The sequence below is a fragment of the Camelus dromedarius genome, chromosome 18 (genome assembly GCF_036321535.1).
Source record: "Camelus dromedarius isolate mCamDro1 chromosome 18, mCamDro1.pat, whole genome shotgun sequence".
NCBI classification, from domain to species: domain Eukaryota; kingdom Metazoa; phylum Chordata; class Mammalia; order Artiodactyla; family Camelidae; genus Camelus; species Camelus dromedarius.
In genome coordinates, this window is record NC_087453.1 from 19,366,864 (window position 1) to 19,378,970 (window position 12,107).

The following is a 12,107-nucleotide window of genomic DNA, read 5'->3' on the forward strand; positions in this document are numbered from 1 at the left end:
CCAGGGAACCTAGAGTTTATCAGCCATTGAGGTGCTGGGGGAAGGAAGGGGAGCTGGCAGGTGTGTGGGCCAAGAACATGACAGCTCCAAAGTGTTTGAACTTGGGAGCAGTCCTCTATTTGTTGCTCTGGTTCTGCCCACTTCCAGCCTTCTACCACAGCCCACTGTGCCTTGCCCACCCGCTTCACGAGTTTGGCCTTACAGAGGGGTAGGCCAGACCTCAGGACCCTGGCCCTGATCCTCTACCCACTCACCCCTGCCCTGGTGCTGACCACCCATCACAAGTTTTCTGTGGCGTCCAGGGGCCTTACCTTGAGCCCTGAACTGCTGAGCCTGGGGCCCAGACCCTGCCCAGGTCAAGGGCCTCCATTCCCTCTGTTGAGGGAAGAAAAGGTCCTGAAGATCCTGGCTGGGGGATTTCCAGGAAGGGAATCTTCAAGCACTGACCTGTAATGTCAAAAAGTGAAAGAACACAATGTGAGCCCCAGAAGGGACTTGGAGATCCCCAGGCCAGCCTTCTTGCTTTACAGATGAGAGGCTGAGGCCTTTCAGTCGGGAACCAGAACCACGGACCTGTGCTGGCTTGCCTCTTCCCTCTTTTTCTCTCTCCCTACAGCCAGAAACAACTGCTTCACTTCCCAGTCTCCATCTGAGAAAGCCTGCTGTAGAGCTGTACTCTAATTGGAAGTGGAGGGTGGACATGGTTCCTCTAAGATTCCAGAATAGGTCATGAGCTCTAGACCCTAAGCAGCTGGTTTATACCTCAGCTTAATCTGTAGCTTATAATTATTTATGAGTCTACCTTCCCCACTAAATTGTGAGTTCCTCCAGGGCAGAGACTAAGTCTTACTCATCTTTGGGACCACAGTGCTGGCCTAAAGTAGGCATTAAATGCATGTTGGGTGGATTGGATGGACAAAGGTAGAGGGTAGGGGAGGGGCTGGGCCGGGTAGGAAGAGGCCTGGATCAATAATGTTGGGGGCTTAAGGGAGCAATAGGCAATATATCTTTCTTCCCCTCCCAAGTTCAGAATGAATTGAGAAATAAGACACAAGAGACAGAGATGTGGAATCAAAATGGTGGCTTTACCAGTATTTCTGATAAAGCTGATTGGAAAATGTAGCTTTTTTTTCTAGGCTCTCTGGCCAAATGAACTTATTAACATCCTCCCAGAACTAAACATGCACCCATTCCCCTCTAAAAAAGGGAAGACCTCTCTCCCTTGCAGGGGCAGAATTTCCTCTGTAATTTTACCACGTAGATCAATGGAGAACATGCTACTTTTGCCTACAGCAGAACCAAAAGAGATAGAGAAACCTGGAAACATCTGAGCCCAGCTCCTTCCCTCAGCCACCAACCAGACAAGCCATCCCCCTCCCCTGGGAAGGATGGAGCCCATGAAGAGACAAGAGGGAGTGGTCCTCTCTCACTTACCCTCCAGGAGAGTGGAGTGGGAATTCCCTCCCCTTATGGAAACGTGGGAGCAGGGAAAAGTCTCCCACTGTGGGACGGGACATGGTGGACAGATGGTTAGTGGGGTGGAGGAAAGGATGGGGGGAAAAGGGTGAGACCCCATCGTCAGTCTAGACCCAGACACAGTCACCTTTCTGAAAGAGAATGCCAAAATCCTTACTCCTTGTGATCACACTTGCTGAATGCTCATCTCTGTATTCAGAGTGGAGAGAGGACCTTGCCTCCTGTGAGCTGGGATAAGAGACCGAATCTCAGCGCAGGGCGATGCTCACCTTCAGGGCTTTCCTTTGTTCTGGAAGGGGCAGGGGACCGACCAGGAGAGCTCCTCTGGAGCTGCTTCGTTTGCTTCAGGCCTTCCCCAAGCCCCTGCCCCTTCGAGGCCTGCAAAGCTGTAAACTCAGCAGGTACTGAGCTCCTCCTCCTCCTTCCAGTCGGCACCTGACGCAAGTAGCCCACTCAGTCCTCTCAACACGTGGTGAAGGAGGTGGTCTTGGTCCCATTTTACAGATGAAGCCCCTGTGACTTGTGATTGTTCAACTCACCCATTATGTGCCGGAGCCGGGCCTCCTGAAGGCCTGTGGGGTGCTTAAGAACAGCAAACCACACCCATCAGGTTTGTTTCTAGGAGGCTGGTGCTTTGGGCAACTCTCCCCCTGGGGGGCTGCTTCCTAAGTTATCCTAAAATAGTGCTCTAGGTACTTGCCAACCTCTGTGCCTTAGCAAGGCCCTCTTCAGAGTGTGGCTTCAGATGGCCCTTCCGGCAGCCCTCTTCCCCCACCACCACTCCCAGTTCCTTTCACAGGCACGCCCTGGCCCCTCTAGTCCTTCAGTCTGGAACGCCCAACTTGCCCCTCTGCACATCATGAAATCTTTCTCATCTTTGAATACCCAGCTCGAGCCAGCCTCTGGGAATCCTCACTACTTGTCCCTGTGTCTGGCTCTTAGGTCGCTTTGCCTGGATTCAAGGGACATGGGACCCCTGCTCCCCTACTAGCTCTGGCAGCTCCACCCAGGAGTCTTGTCTCCCCTGACCCAGAGGTGCCACGTTAAAGGTGTGTGGCCTGCAACTGAAGGGCTGCAGCTCAGCCTCTGCTCCCACCACCCCCACCCCACACACCTGCCCTGGCGCCACTCGGCTTGTAAGAGACAACAGACAAGGCTAAATGGCCCCCAGGACGGCAGAATAATGCCAGGCAGGCGCCTGACACATCTCCTGGACAGGAAAGTATTTTTTCCTCCTCTTAATAACAGTTATTAAGGGGCCTGTGCCCTAAACACTGCAGCCAGGGTCTGGGCTTAGGTATCTGTATGGCTTGGGTGCCCACCTCTAGGCCCAGCCCCAGGCTAGGATACACCTGTCTAGCCTCTCCTTGCCCTTCACTCACTCAGCCGATGGGGAGGGGTGGCCAGTCCTGCAGCCCTGGGGGATTAAATTTGATTTACACACTTTATGATCAGGATATCAGGGACCCCTTGGGGCCCTTGTCAACTCAGTCTTCCTGTCCCTGCCCCTCTCAGTTGAGCTTCCTTGAACAGACACCTAGTACACAGTCCAGAGTTAAAGACCATCCCTGCTGCCCAGACACTCATGCACACGAATAGATACGCACCCAGACACATACAAGAGAAAATACACACAGATGCCCATGAAGGTAAATATATGCTGACCTGCAGCTAGATACTTAAAGACAGTCCAGCAGATACAAACATCACACAGACGGTGTGAAATGTGCATACCGGCACAGGTCAGTTATACATAGGTACAGTGTACAGGCAGACCTCGTTTTATTGCCCTTTGCTTTATTGTGCTTCACAGATACTGCTTTTTTTTTTTTTTAACCAGTTGAAGGTTTGTGGCAACTCTGCATTCTCAGATGATAGCATTTTTTAGCACTAAAGTATTTTTAATTAAGGTATGCACATTTTTTTAGACATAATGCTATTGCACACTTAGCAGAGTACAGTTTAGTGTAAACATAACTTTCTATAGGCACTGAGAAACCAAAAAATTAGTGTGATTTGCTTTATTGAGATATTTCCTTTATTGTGGTGATGTAGGACCAAACCCATAATATCTCTGAGGTATGCCTGTATGTGTTGAGTTGAGCCATGTGAAACTGCCAATATCCAGTGGGTTTTTTTTTCACTTAAAAAATGGAATCTTATACAAACATGGGCATGGAGGGAAATATAAAAAAAAAAACAACAGAGCCAAATTTGTACACTTATGTTAAAGCAGCATTATTCACAATAGCCAAAAGGTAGAAATAATCCAAGTATCCCTTAGTGAGTAGATAAACAATGTGGTATAGACACACAATGGAATATTATTCAGCCTTAAAAAGGAAGAAAATTCTGACACATGCTCCAACATGAGGGAACCTTGAGGACATTATATGCTAAGTGAAGTATGCCAGTCACAAAAAGACAAAGACTGTATGATTCCACTTACGTGAGACACCTAGTAGTCAAATTCAGAGTCAGAAAGTAGAGTGGTGGCTGTCAGGGGCTGGGGCAGTGGAGAGAATGGGACTTAGCATTTAACAGGTACAGAATTTCAGTTGGGGAAGATGCAAACGTTCTGGAGATGAATGGTGGTGGTGGTCATACAGCAGTATGCATGTACTTAATGTCATTGAACTGCATACTTAAAATGATTAATGTGGTAAACTTTATGTTAATTAAAAATAATTTTTAAAAAGAGCCAAAAATATGTACCATCAGGTGGACACTATACACACTGAGGGAACGCAGCAACACAGAGACATGCCTGCCTCCCCTCCCAGGAGTGCTTTTCTGACCCAGATAAGGTCTCTGTTCTCCCCCTGAACAAATCCAGAGATAAAGCCCTAATGAAGGCCCTACCACCTGGGCCACCTGCACAGCTCATCGCCCGTCCACAGTCCAGCTCTGCTTACTCACTCCCCTGCCCCTCACACAGCCTCCCCACCCCCAAGGGGAGGGCCTCCTCAGAGCACCTGGTGCTCTGATTTCTGCCGCTACCCCTAGGATGGGATGGAATGGCTCAGCATCTCAGCTCTTGGCCTATGGCTGTCCTCTGCCCCTCCTGGCTCCCTCACTTCTAGGCTCCTCAAAAACCAAGCCCCAGGCCCGTATATCTTTAATCCCAGGGCCCATCTTGACTCAGGGAGCCCCTAAATCCCTCTGCCACCCACTCTGTGCCATGCATGTGTTGGGCCCCGTGTGAAGCTCTGTGGACTTAGAGGAACCTGTGTCTGGTTTGGACGTGATCGCAGACCAGATAAAGCAAGTGCAAGGAGTAATAAGCAGGGTCGTGAGATGTGGCGTTAGGTCTCCTGCTCTCCTGAACACCCTCATTGGTCCTCGGCCCCCTATAGACAGGTGGTACCGTGGGCTGGCACCGCACACCGTTATGACCACTTCTCGCCTGGCCTGCCTCCCTAACTAGCTGCCATCTGCTGACCACCACCACCTTCTCCAGCACAAAGCCTCACCCATGCTCCTGAGGACTTTGGGACTAACACCCTTGCTGGGGACAGAGAACATAAACTGGCCTGCCCTGTTTGCCTTCTGACCTTACAGTGCCCCCCACCCCAATCTCTCAAAACTTTCTCACTAACTGTTTAATACTCAGTCCCTGAGGAGGGGAGGAAGGCTGTGGTCTGGCCCCACCAGGTCAAGAGCTTCCCGGAATTGAGGGTGTTGGAAACACAGCCATCTGGAACAGCATTTTTCAAGGGTGGGACAGCATTTTTCACTGGGACTCTGGAATGTCAGGGTTTGGAGGAAACTTGCTAGGAGTCTGGTGGAAATGGGGCAGGTGATGCTGGGGTGGAGCTGCTGGGGGTGGGGTGAGGAGGTTGTGCTAAGGGCCTGCCGTTTCCCTGGGCGGGCGAGTCCCAACGGCGGGCAGACAGGTGAGGCTGACCCAACAGGTTCCAGAGGCCAGGGGCAATGGGGCGGAGCATGGCTCTGACAGGGTGACAACAGGCTGGGGGCCCTGCCACACACAGGGCAGGCAGGCAGGAGGCTGTCCTGCTGGTATCTTCTTCCTGCTGCAGCCAGAGCATGGTGCAGGCCATGGAGCCTGCTGGAGGGTGAGGGTAGCCAGGTGTGCAGGCATGTTCAGAGGCCTAGGGCCTGGGGGCCTGGGGGCTCAGGGCATGGCGGGGCCCCTGCGGGGCCGGGTGGAGGAGCTGAAGCGGCCATGGTGGCGGGAGAGCCCACCACTGGTGCTACAGCACAGTGAGGCAGCCCGGCTGGCGGCCGACGCCCTCCTGGAACGAGGTGAGGCTGCCTACCTGCGGGTCATCTCCGAGGAGCGCGAGCTGCCCTTCCTGAGTGCTCTGGATGTGGACTACATGACCAGCCATGTACGTGGGGGCCCTGAGCTCAGCGAGGCCCAGGGACTGGAGGCCTCGGGGCCTGACCGCCTCAGCCTGCTCTCAGAAGTCACCTCAGGCACTTACTTCCCCATGGTCTCCGACATAGAACCCCCGGACCTGGACTTGGGCTGGCCAGAGGTTCCACAGGCCACGGGCTTCAGCCCCACCCAGGCTGTGGTCCATTTCCAGCGCGACAAGGCCAAGAACATCAAGGACCTTCTGCGTTTTCTCTTCAGCCAGGCCCGCACGGTAAGGGCCTCATCTCTTCAGACATTCATTTCACTGATGTGGAAACTGAGGCCCAGGGAGGGACAGGGACCAGCCTAAGGCCACATAGCAGTTTAGGAGCAGCATTGGGACTAGAATCTCTGCCCCCATCAGATTACAAGCTCCTGGAGGGTAGGTGTGTGTTTTATTTACCTTGGTAAGCCCTTGGCACTCACGGACATTATGCGTAAGCATACAACAGGGGATGGGCCTTGGGGACTCCACAAACACCCTGAAAACGCATGCAAAGTGGTGTTCATTGCAGAGCGAGATCCTCTCTATCTTTCTTGGGAGAAGGTCCATGACCTTCATCAGATTCTCAAAAAGGTTTGTGACCCCAAAACTGAGAACCCCAACCTTGGTGAACATCTGAGCCACCCCCTGACTTACAGAGGAGGAAATTGAGGCCAGAGAGGGGCTGGGACTTGCCCAGGGAGGTCCAGTCAGTTGGTGAATTAGAACCCAGGGCTCAGGGAGACGGAAAGGAGTCTAGACCTAGGCCCTGGGTCCCAGGCACAGCCCTGCCTCCTGATGCATGGCCCCAACTGCACCTCGCCCCTCATGCACTATATCTCCAGCCTGAAGCAGGGGAAATGGTACCGGTGCCAGGGCCTCGGCATGGTTTTGAGGGCTGGGCTTTTAGCTCTTGCCCCCTAAGTAAAGAGGAGTAGAGGCTGCTGGCTCAGGGACAGGGAGCAGGGGCTCAGGAGAAAGGGAAGCGGGAGAGCAGGTAGGGGTGTGGGTGCCTGGGAAGGTTCCAGCTACAGAGCAGCACTGCTTCACTCCTGGAGCGCTGACCTCTGATTCAGGAGGCAGGGGAATGGACCAGATGACCCTAGGCAGGGTTTGAGGTGGGTTTGACTCAGTCCCCTTGCTAGGGGAGCAGCCTGGAGGGTACCTGCTGCAGAAATTAGAAGCCAGAATGCTGGGATCCCACCAGCACCTCCAGAGCCTCCCTGGCAAGCCTGCCTACGCCCTGGGCAGGGGAGGGCTAGACCTGATTGGCACCGGGAATGGGGTTATTATCAAGGTGGCTGCTGTCATCACCCCTGCCCCTTTGATCTTTTTTGCTTGTCCTTGTTTCCCTCACCCCTGGCCAGGCCTGTGTTGTAGACTAGGGCATCCCCCATTGCCTTGGCTTAGATCCCCCATCTAGACCCTCCACCTCCGGGCCAGGAGACAGGCTTCTGCTCTGGGCTGTGACTGACTCTGAGTCACCTTGGGAAGTGATTCCTTCTTCTGCAGCCCAACATCCTCATTTGTTAGGGAGGCAGCACGAAAGGAACATTTAGTGAGCTTCTGTTGTGTGTTGAGTATTTTTGCATCTAATTCCCCATAACTGTGAGCAGTGTCTATCATTTTCTCCATTTAAAGATGAGGAAGTTGAGGATCCCGGAGGTGAGGCAACTCGCCCAAGGCCATATCACTAGGAAGTAGCAGAGTGCAGATCTGAACCCAGTTCTGTCTGGCTCCAGAGCTGAGTGCTTTGCTCTGTGCTTCCTGCCTCTCAGTCTGGACTGGGAGAGGAGGTTCTCACAGGAGCTACTGCCAGCCCCAGCCCCTCAACTGAGCAGAAAACTTGGTCCCAGTCGGCATGGGTGGAAGTGAGGGAGTCTGTGGGTGTAAAATGTCACACCAGACCTCTGCAGCTTCACAGGGAAACAGGTTGGTCTGGCAAAGGGTACTGAAGACCCCAGGAACTGGCTTGCAGCTCTGATCCTTGAGAAGGGAGCCTCAGACAGACAATCCGTGGTCAGAGCTACAGCTAGAGCTAGTGGGGGGAACATGAGGGGCTAGACCAGAAATCGGGGTCTGCTTCTGGGCCTCAGTTTCCCCAGGTGCAGAGCAGAGCTTTAGGCTAGTGCAGCCTATCCACAAACATCTTTGAGAACCTGATGACAGGCAAACAAACTGTCCTCAGAAAAATGCACACAAAAACTTTCAAACAGTCTCTGCACTTCAAGGCAGTGAAACCTGTTTCTAAGTTAAGAATCCCTGGCCTGGGTCATCATTATAAGCCCTCCCAGGTCAGATGTTCTGCAGGTTCCGGCCTCCTACTTTTTAGTCTAGTGCTCTTTTCCTGGGATCCAGCCCCCACCCTTGGGCTGGGCAGAGCCCTGGGGCAGGGCTGACTTGCCCCTGCCTCCCCCAGGTGGTGGCCGTGGTGATGGACATATTCACGGACATGGAGCTTCTGTGTGACCTCATGGAGGCCTCAAGCCGGCGTGGTGTCCCTGTGTACCTGCTCCTGGCTCAGGAGCACCTGAGGCACTTCCTGGAGATGTGCTACAAGATGGACCTCAATGGGGGACACCTGCTGGTCAGTGAGGGACAAGGGCAGGAACCAGGGTGTTGGGAGGGGAGTCAGGGAGGGCAGAAGAGTTGGTTGGTTGGTCAGTGAACACTGAGGGGTGTCAGTGGGAGTTGGGGCCTGGCTCTCCTAGCTATTTTGGGTCAGAGACCCCATGGAATTTAAACATGGTTTGAGCCTCATTCTCTCAAGGTCACCCCTTCAATCTCCTTCCCTCCGTGGCCCAGAACATGCGTGTGCGGAGCACATGTGGGGACACGTACTGCAGCAAGGCAGGCCGCCGCTTCACCGGGCAGGCCCTGGAGAAGTTTGTCATCATTGACTGTGAGCAGGTGGTGGCGGGCAGCTACAGGTGAGCAAGTGGAAGCGGGTGGGGAGGAGGGGCCTGGAGCTGGGCCACTGGCTGGTGAGGGTGCCTGGGATCTGGCAGCTTTGAATTTCCCTTCCTCCATCCACCCCTTCCGACATGGACTGAGCAGCCACCATGTGCTCAGGGGCGACTATGGGGAGCAAGTCAGTCCCGGGCTGGGCCTGGGGGGAGGAGCTCACTCTGTGGGAGGAGCTCACTCTGTGGGAGGATTACTTTAATGTCCTTGGCATAGAAAATAACTCCTGCACCTCAGAACTGGAGGGACTTCAGGTAACCTGGCCCCTGGTCCATTTTACAGATGGGAAAGTTGAAGGGAGATGGGAAACCATGTGCCCAAGTCCGCTAAGCTGAGCTAGCACAAATACAGACTCTGGAGACAGCATTCTGCCCCTCACTTGGGCCCTTGTGGTGGTGGTGGTGGTGTTGTCTTGGTTTGCTCCCCTTGTTGTGACTCCTGCCTGGCCTCACGGTCCTGTACTTTACCTCTTGACCCTGACCTTCTGCCCCTAGCTTCACCTGGCTTTGCAGCCAGGCCCACACTAGCATGGTGCTGCAGCTGAGGGGCCGCATTGTGGAAGACTTTGACCGGGAGTTCCGCTGTCTTTATGCCGAGTCACAGCCCGTGGAGGGCTTCTGCGGAGGAGAAGATACCCTACCTCCTAGAGTACCATGCCCTCCCGCAGTGGCCCCGGCCTTCGGGCCCGGCATCCCCAGCACCACATCCTCATCACCCTCCAGCACCAGCCTCAGTAGCATCAAGCGCTCACCTCTCATGGGCCACTCCTCCTACCTTGCTCTACCAGGAGGCGGTGGCTCCAGTGACACGGGTGTGGGGTCCTCATTCCCGGGCCCTGCCCGCTGTGGGGCCAATGGCCAGCCCTCCCTGCAACGCCAGCTGTCAGACCCTAACCATGGCCCCCTGCTAGGGCCCTATAGGGCCAATTTGGGCAAGCTGGGAGCATCCCCATGGTCCCAGTCCTCCCCTGCCCTCAACTACAATAGCGCCAGCCCCACGACCCTGGCAGGAGGGTCACCTCTGCTTGCTCGCCCTCGCCCCCTCTTTCCCTTTTCCCGGGGTGTCCCAGCTCTGTCCTGGCTCCCAGAGAATGGGGTCCTGGGAAGTCAGGGACCTAGCCCCCCACGAGGCCGCTGGGTACCTGGGACAGCCCTGGAGGCAGTGGAGGAGAATAAGGTGTCTCTGAGTCAGAGCCATGGCCAGCTGGATCTTCTTGTCCCCTTCACCAGAGCACGGGAAGTTGGGGGCCCTGATTCTGGGGTTACCCCCAACTCAGGCTCTCTTTGGCCTGGTGAGCAGGCCCTAGAGGACAGGAAGTTGGACCCAAACCAGAGATACAACCAGCTGGATCTCCTGTCCGAGGCCCAAGGTGCCCCTGATTCAGACTGCCCCAGACCTGGCAATCGGACCCCAGAGGACAAGAGGTTGTCCCAAAACCACAGTCATGGCCAACTGGACCTCCTGATGCAGTCCCCCAAGGCTGGGGGCTCTAGAGTGCCCCCTGAAGCCAACTCCTCAGCCAGGGCTGGCAAGCAGGATCCAGATGAGAGACGGCAGACGCTGGGTCATAGCCAGCTGGACCTCATCACAAAGTTTGGCCCATTCCGGGGTGAGGGGCCAGGGCCCAATGATCTCCCCAGACCGAGCCCTGCTCGAAAGGCTGGAGTGGACTCTGCAGATGAGAAACGGCTGACTCTGGGACACAGCAAGCTGGATCTCATCACCAAGTATCATGAATTGCCAGGCACCAGGCAGGGACCTGAGCCTGGCCTCCCAGGGGGCCCCACAGGTGGCCATTGCAATGGCAGTAGCAATGGCCTGTCTGGGGATGAGAAACGGCTGACCTTGGGCCACAGCAAACTGGACCTCATCACTAAGTACAACAAGTCCAAGTTCAAGATGCTCCGAAGCCGCTTTGAGTCCTAGTCCTGCTCCCAGAAAGGGCATGTCCCTTCTCCATCCATTAAGACTCTAGATTTACTCAGGTGCCAGACTCTGGGGTGGGAGCTTGGGCTGGCTGTATGGAGGGGAGAGGGTGTCTAGAAGCCCAGGTTAGATATCCCCTGGGCTCAGGATTCTTGCTCACACACGTGCACATGCACACACACTGGGAAATGGAACCACAGTTACTGGGCGCCTGCCATTTGTCACTGTGCCGAGCACTTCACACTGGTTACCTCTCATCCTTCATCCTCACAACATCCTACAAATAGATCTCTAGTAGGTTACAGTTCTAGGATCATAGGTAGTATCTTCCCTATTCTATACATATGGAAGCTGAGACCCAGCGAGTTTGATGACTTGCTTGGAATCAGGTCCAAGTAAGTGGCAGGGGCTCTAACCTGTGTCTCTGATTCTTAATTTCTGACCACTGTGTTTTTGCACAGACAGGACACACAGTATCAACAGTTCACATGTCCCCATGCACACAAAATCCACATATCATAGAGATGCCCCAAATTCCTGCACAATATACATAGCACACTGACAGGGTTCACTCACATGCACAAACTGCACCCCCCCACACATACACACAATAATACACATATGTCCATGTCATAAACCAAACCACAGGATTCTAGCTATAGGTACACAATAAATGTCATTTGGCTAAATTAATGGCTTTGTTCAGTGCACACTGTAGACCCCTCAGGATCCACAGACTATAAACGTGTGCATGTGCACACACGCATGCACACACACACACAGACGAGTATGCATGCACCAACCAGTATCTTCTTGTATCTAATCTGTGTACCCAGTCATGTGCTGGGCATGCAATAAGGCTGACAAATGAATCAGACTCTTGTCCCTGGGAGACAAAAGATTAAATGCATAAGCCATTGGTGAGCAAGACAGAGCTGTATCTAATTAAAGGCTAACAGTGGCAGAAAGTGGTAGAGAATGAAGGGCAGAGAGTGGAGGTGATGATGGAGTGGTGAGAAAAGTGTTTTAGAAGAGGCAACATTTGAGCTAAGCCATGAAGGGTGGGAAGGATTTGGATAGCTAGAGGAGAGGGTTAGAGGAATTCCTGGTAGAGGGAACCAGGTGAAGAGGGGCCAGGGAGAGGATTGAGGGAGTGGGTCTGAGATGAACTGGGGAGGATGGAAAGGACATGGACACCCAGACTGTCATTTTGCTTAGTGACCCTAGAAGCATAGGCTCTGTCAGATGTGAGTCCTTTTCCTGAGCTTGCCACTTGCCCGTGACTGTATACATGATACAAATCAATAAAGGCAGACATGCTATGACCCAGCAGCAGCCTGGTGTATCCTGGGGAAGGCAGAGTATGAAACTGCACGG

The 12,107-nt window shown here is 53.8% G+C and overlaps 1 protein-coding gene across 1 annotated transcript; it reads left to right on the forward strand.

The window, feature by feature from the left end:
- The first annotated feature begins 405 nt into the window (after window positions 1–405).
- FAM83C (family with sequence similarity 83 member C) lies at window positions 406–12,051 on the forward strand. The gene is made up of 4 exons (XM_010975262.3): window positions 406–6,089; window positions 8,260–8,427; window positions 8,646–8,770; window positions 9,299–12,051. The coding sequence occupies exons 1-4, from the start codon at window positions 5,577–5,579 to the stop codon at window positions 10,728–10,730; spliced, it is 2,238 nt and encodes a 745-aa protein (XP_010973564.2). The 5' UTR covers window positions 406–5,576; the 3' UTR covers window positions 10,731–12,051.
- The last annotated feature ends 56 nt before the right edge of the window (window positions 12,052–12,107 follow it).

What these genes read in the sequence shown, in the direction of transcription:
- FAM83C (XM_010975262.3), top strand. Translation starts at nt 5,577, where the DNA reads ATGTTCAGAGGCCTAGGGCCTGGGGGCCTGGGGGCTCAGGGCATGGCG. An exon ending in TCTTCAGCCAGGCCCGCACG is followed by an intron (nt 6,090 to 8,259) that starts GTAAGGGCCTCA and finishes TGCCTCCCCCAG; the next exon opens with GTGGTGGCCGTGGTGATGGA. An exon ending in GTGGTGGCGGGCAGCTACAG is followed by an intron (nt 8,771 to 9,298) that starts GTGAGCAAGTGG and finishes TTCTGCCCCTAG; the next exon opens with CTTCACCTGGCTTTGCAGCC.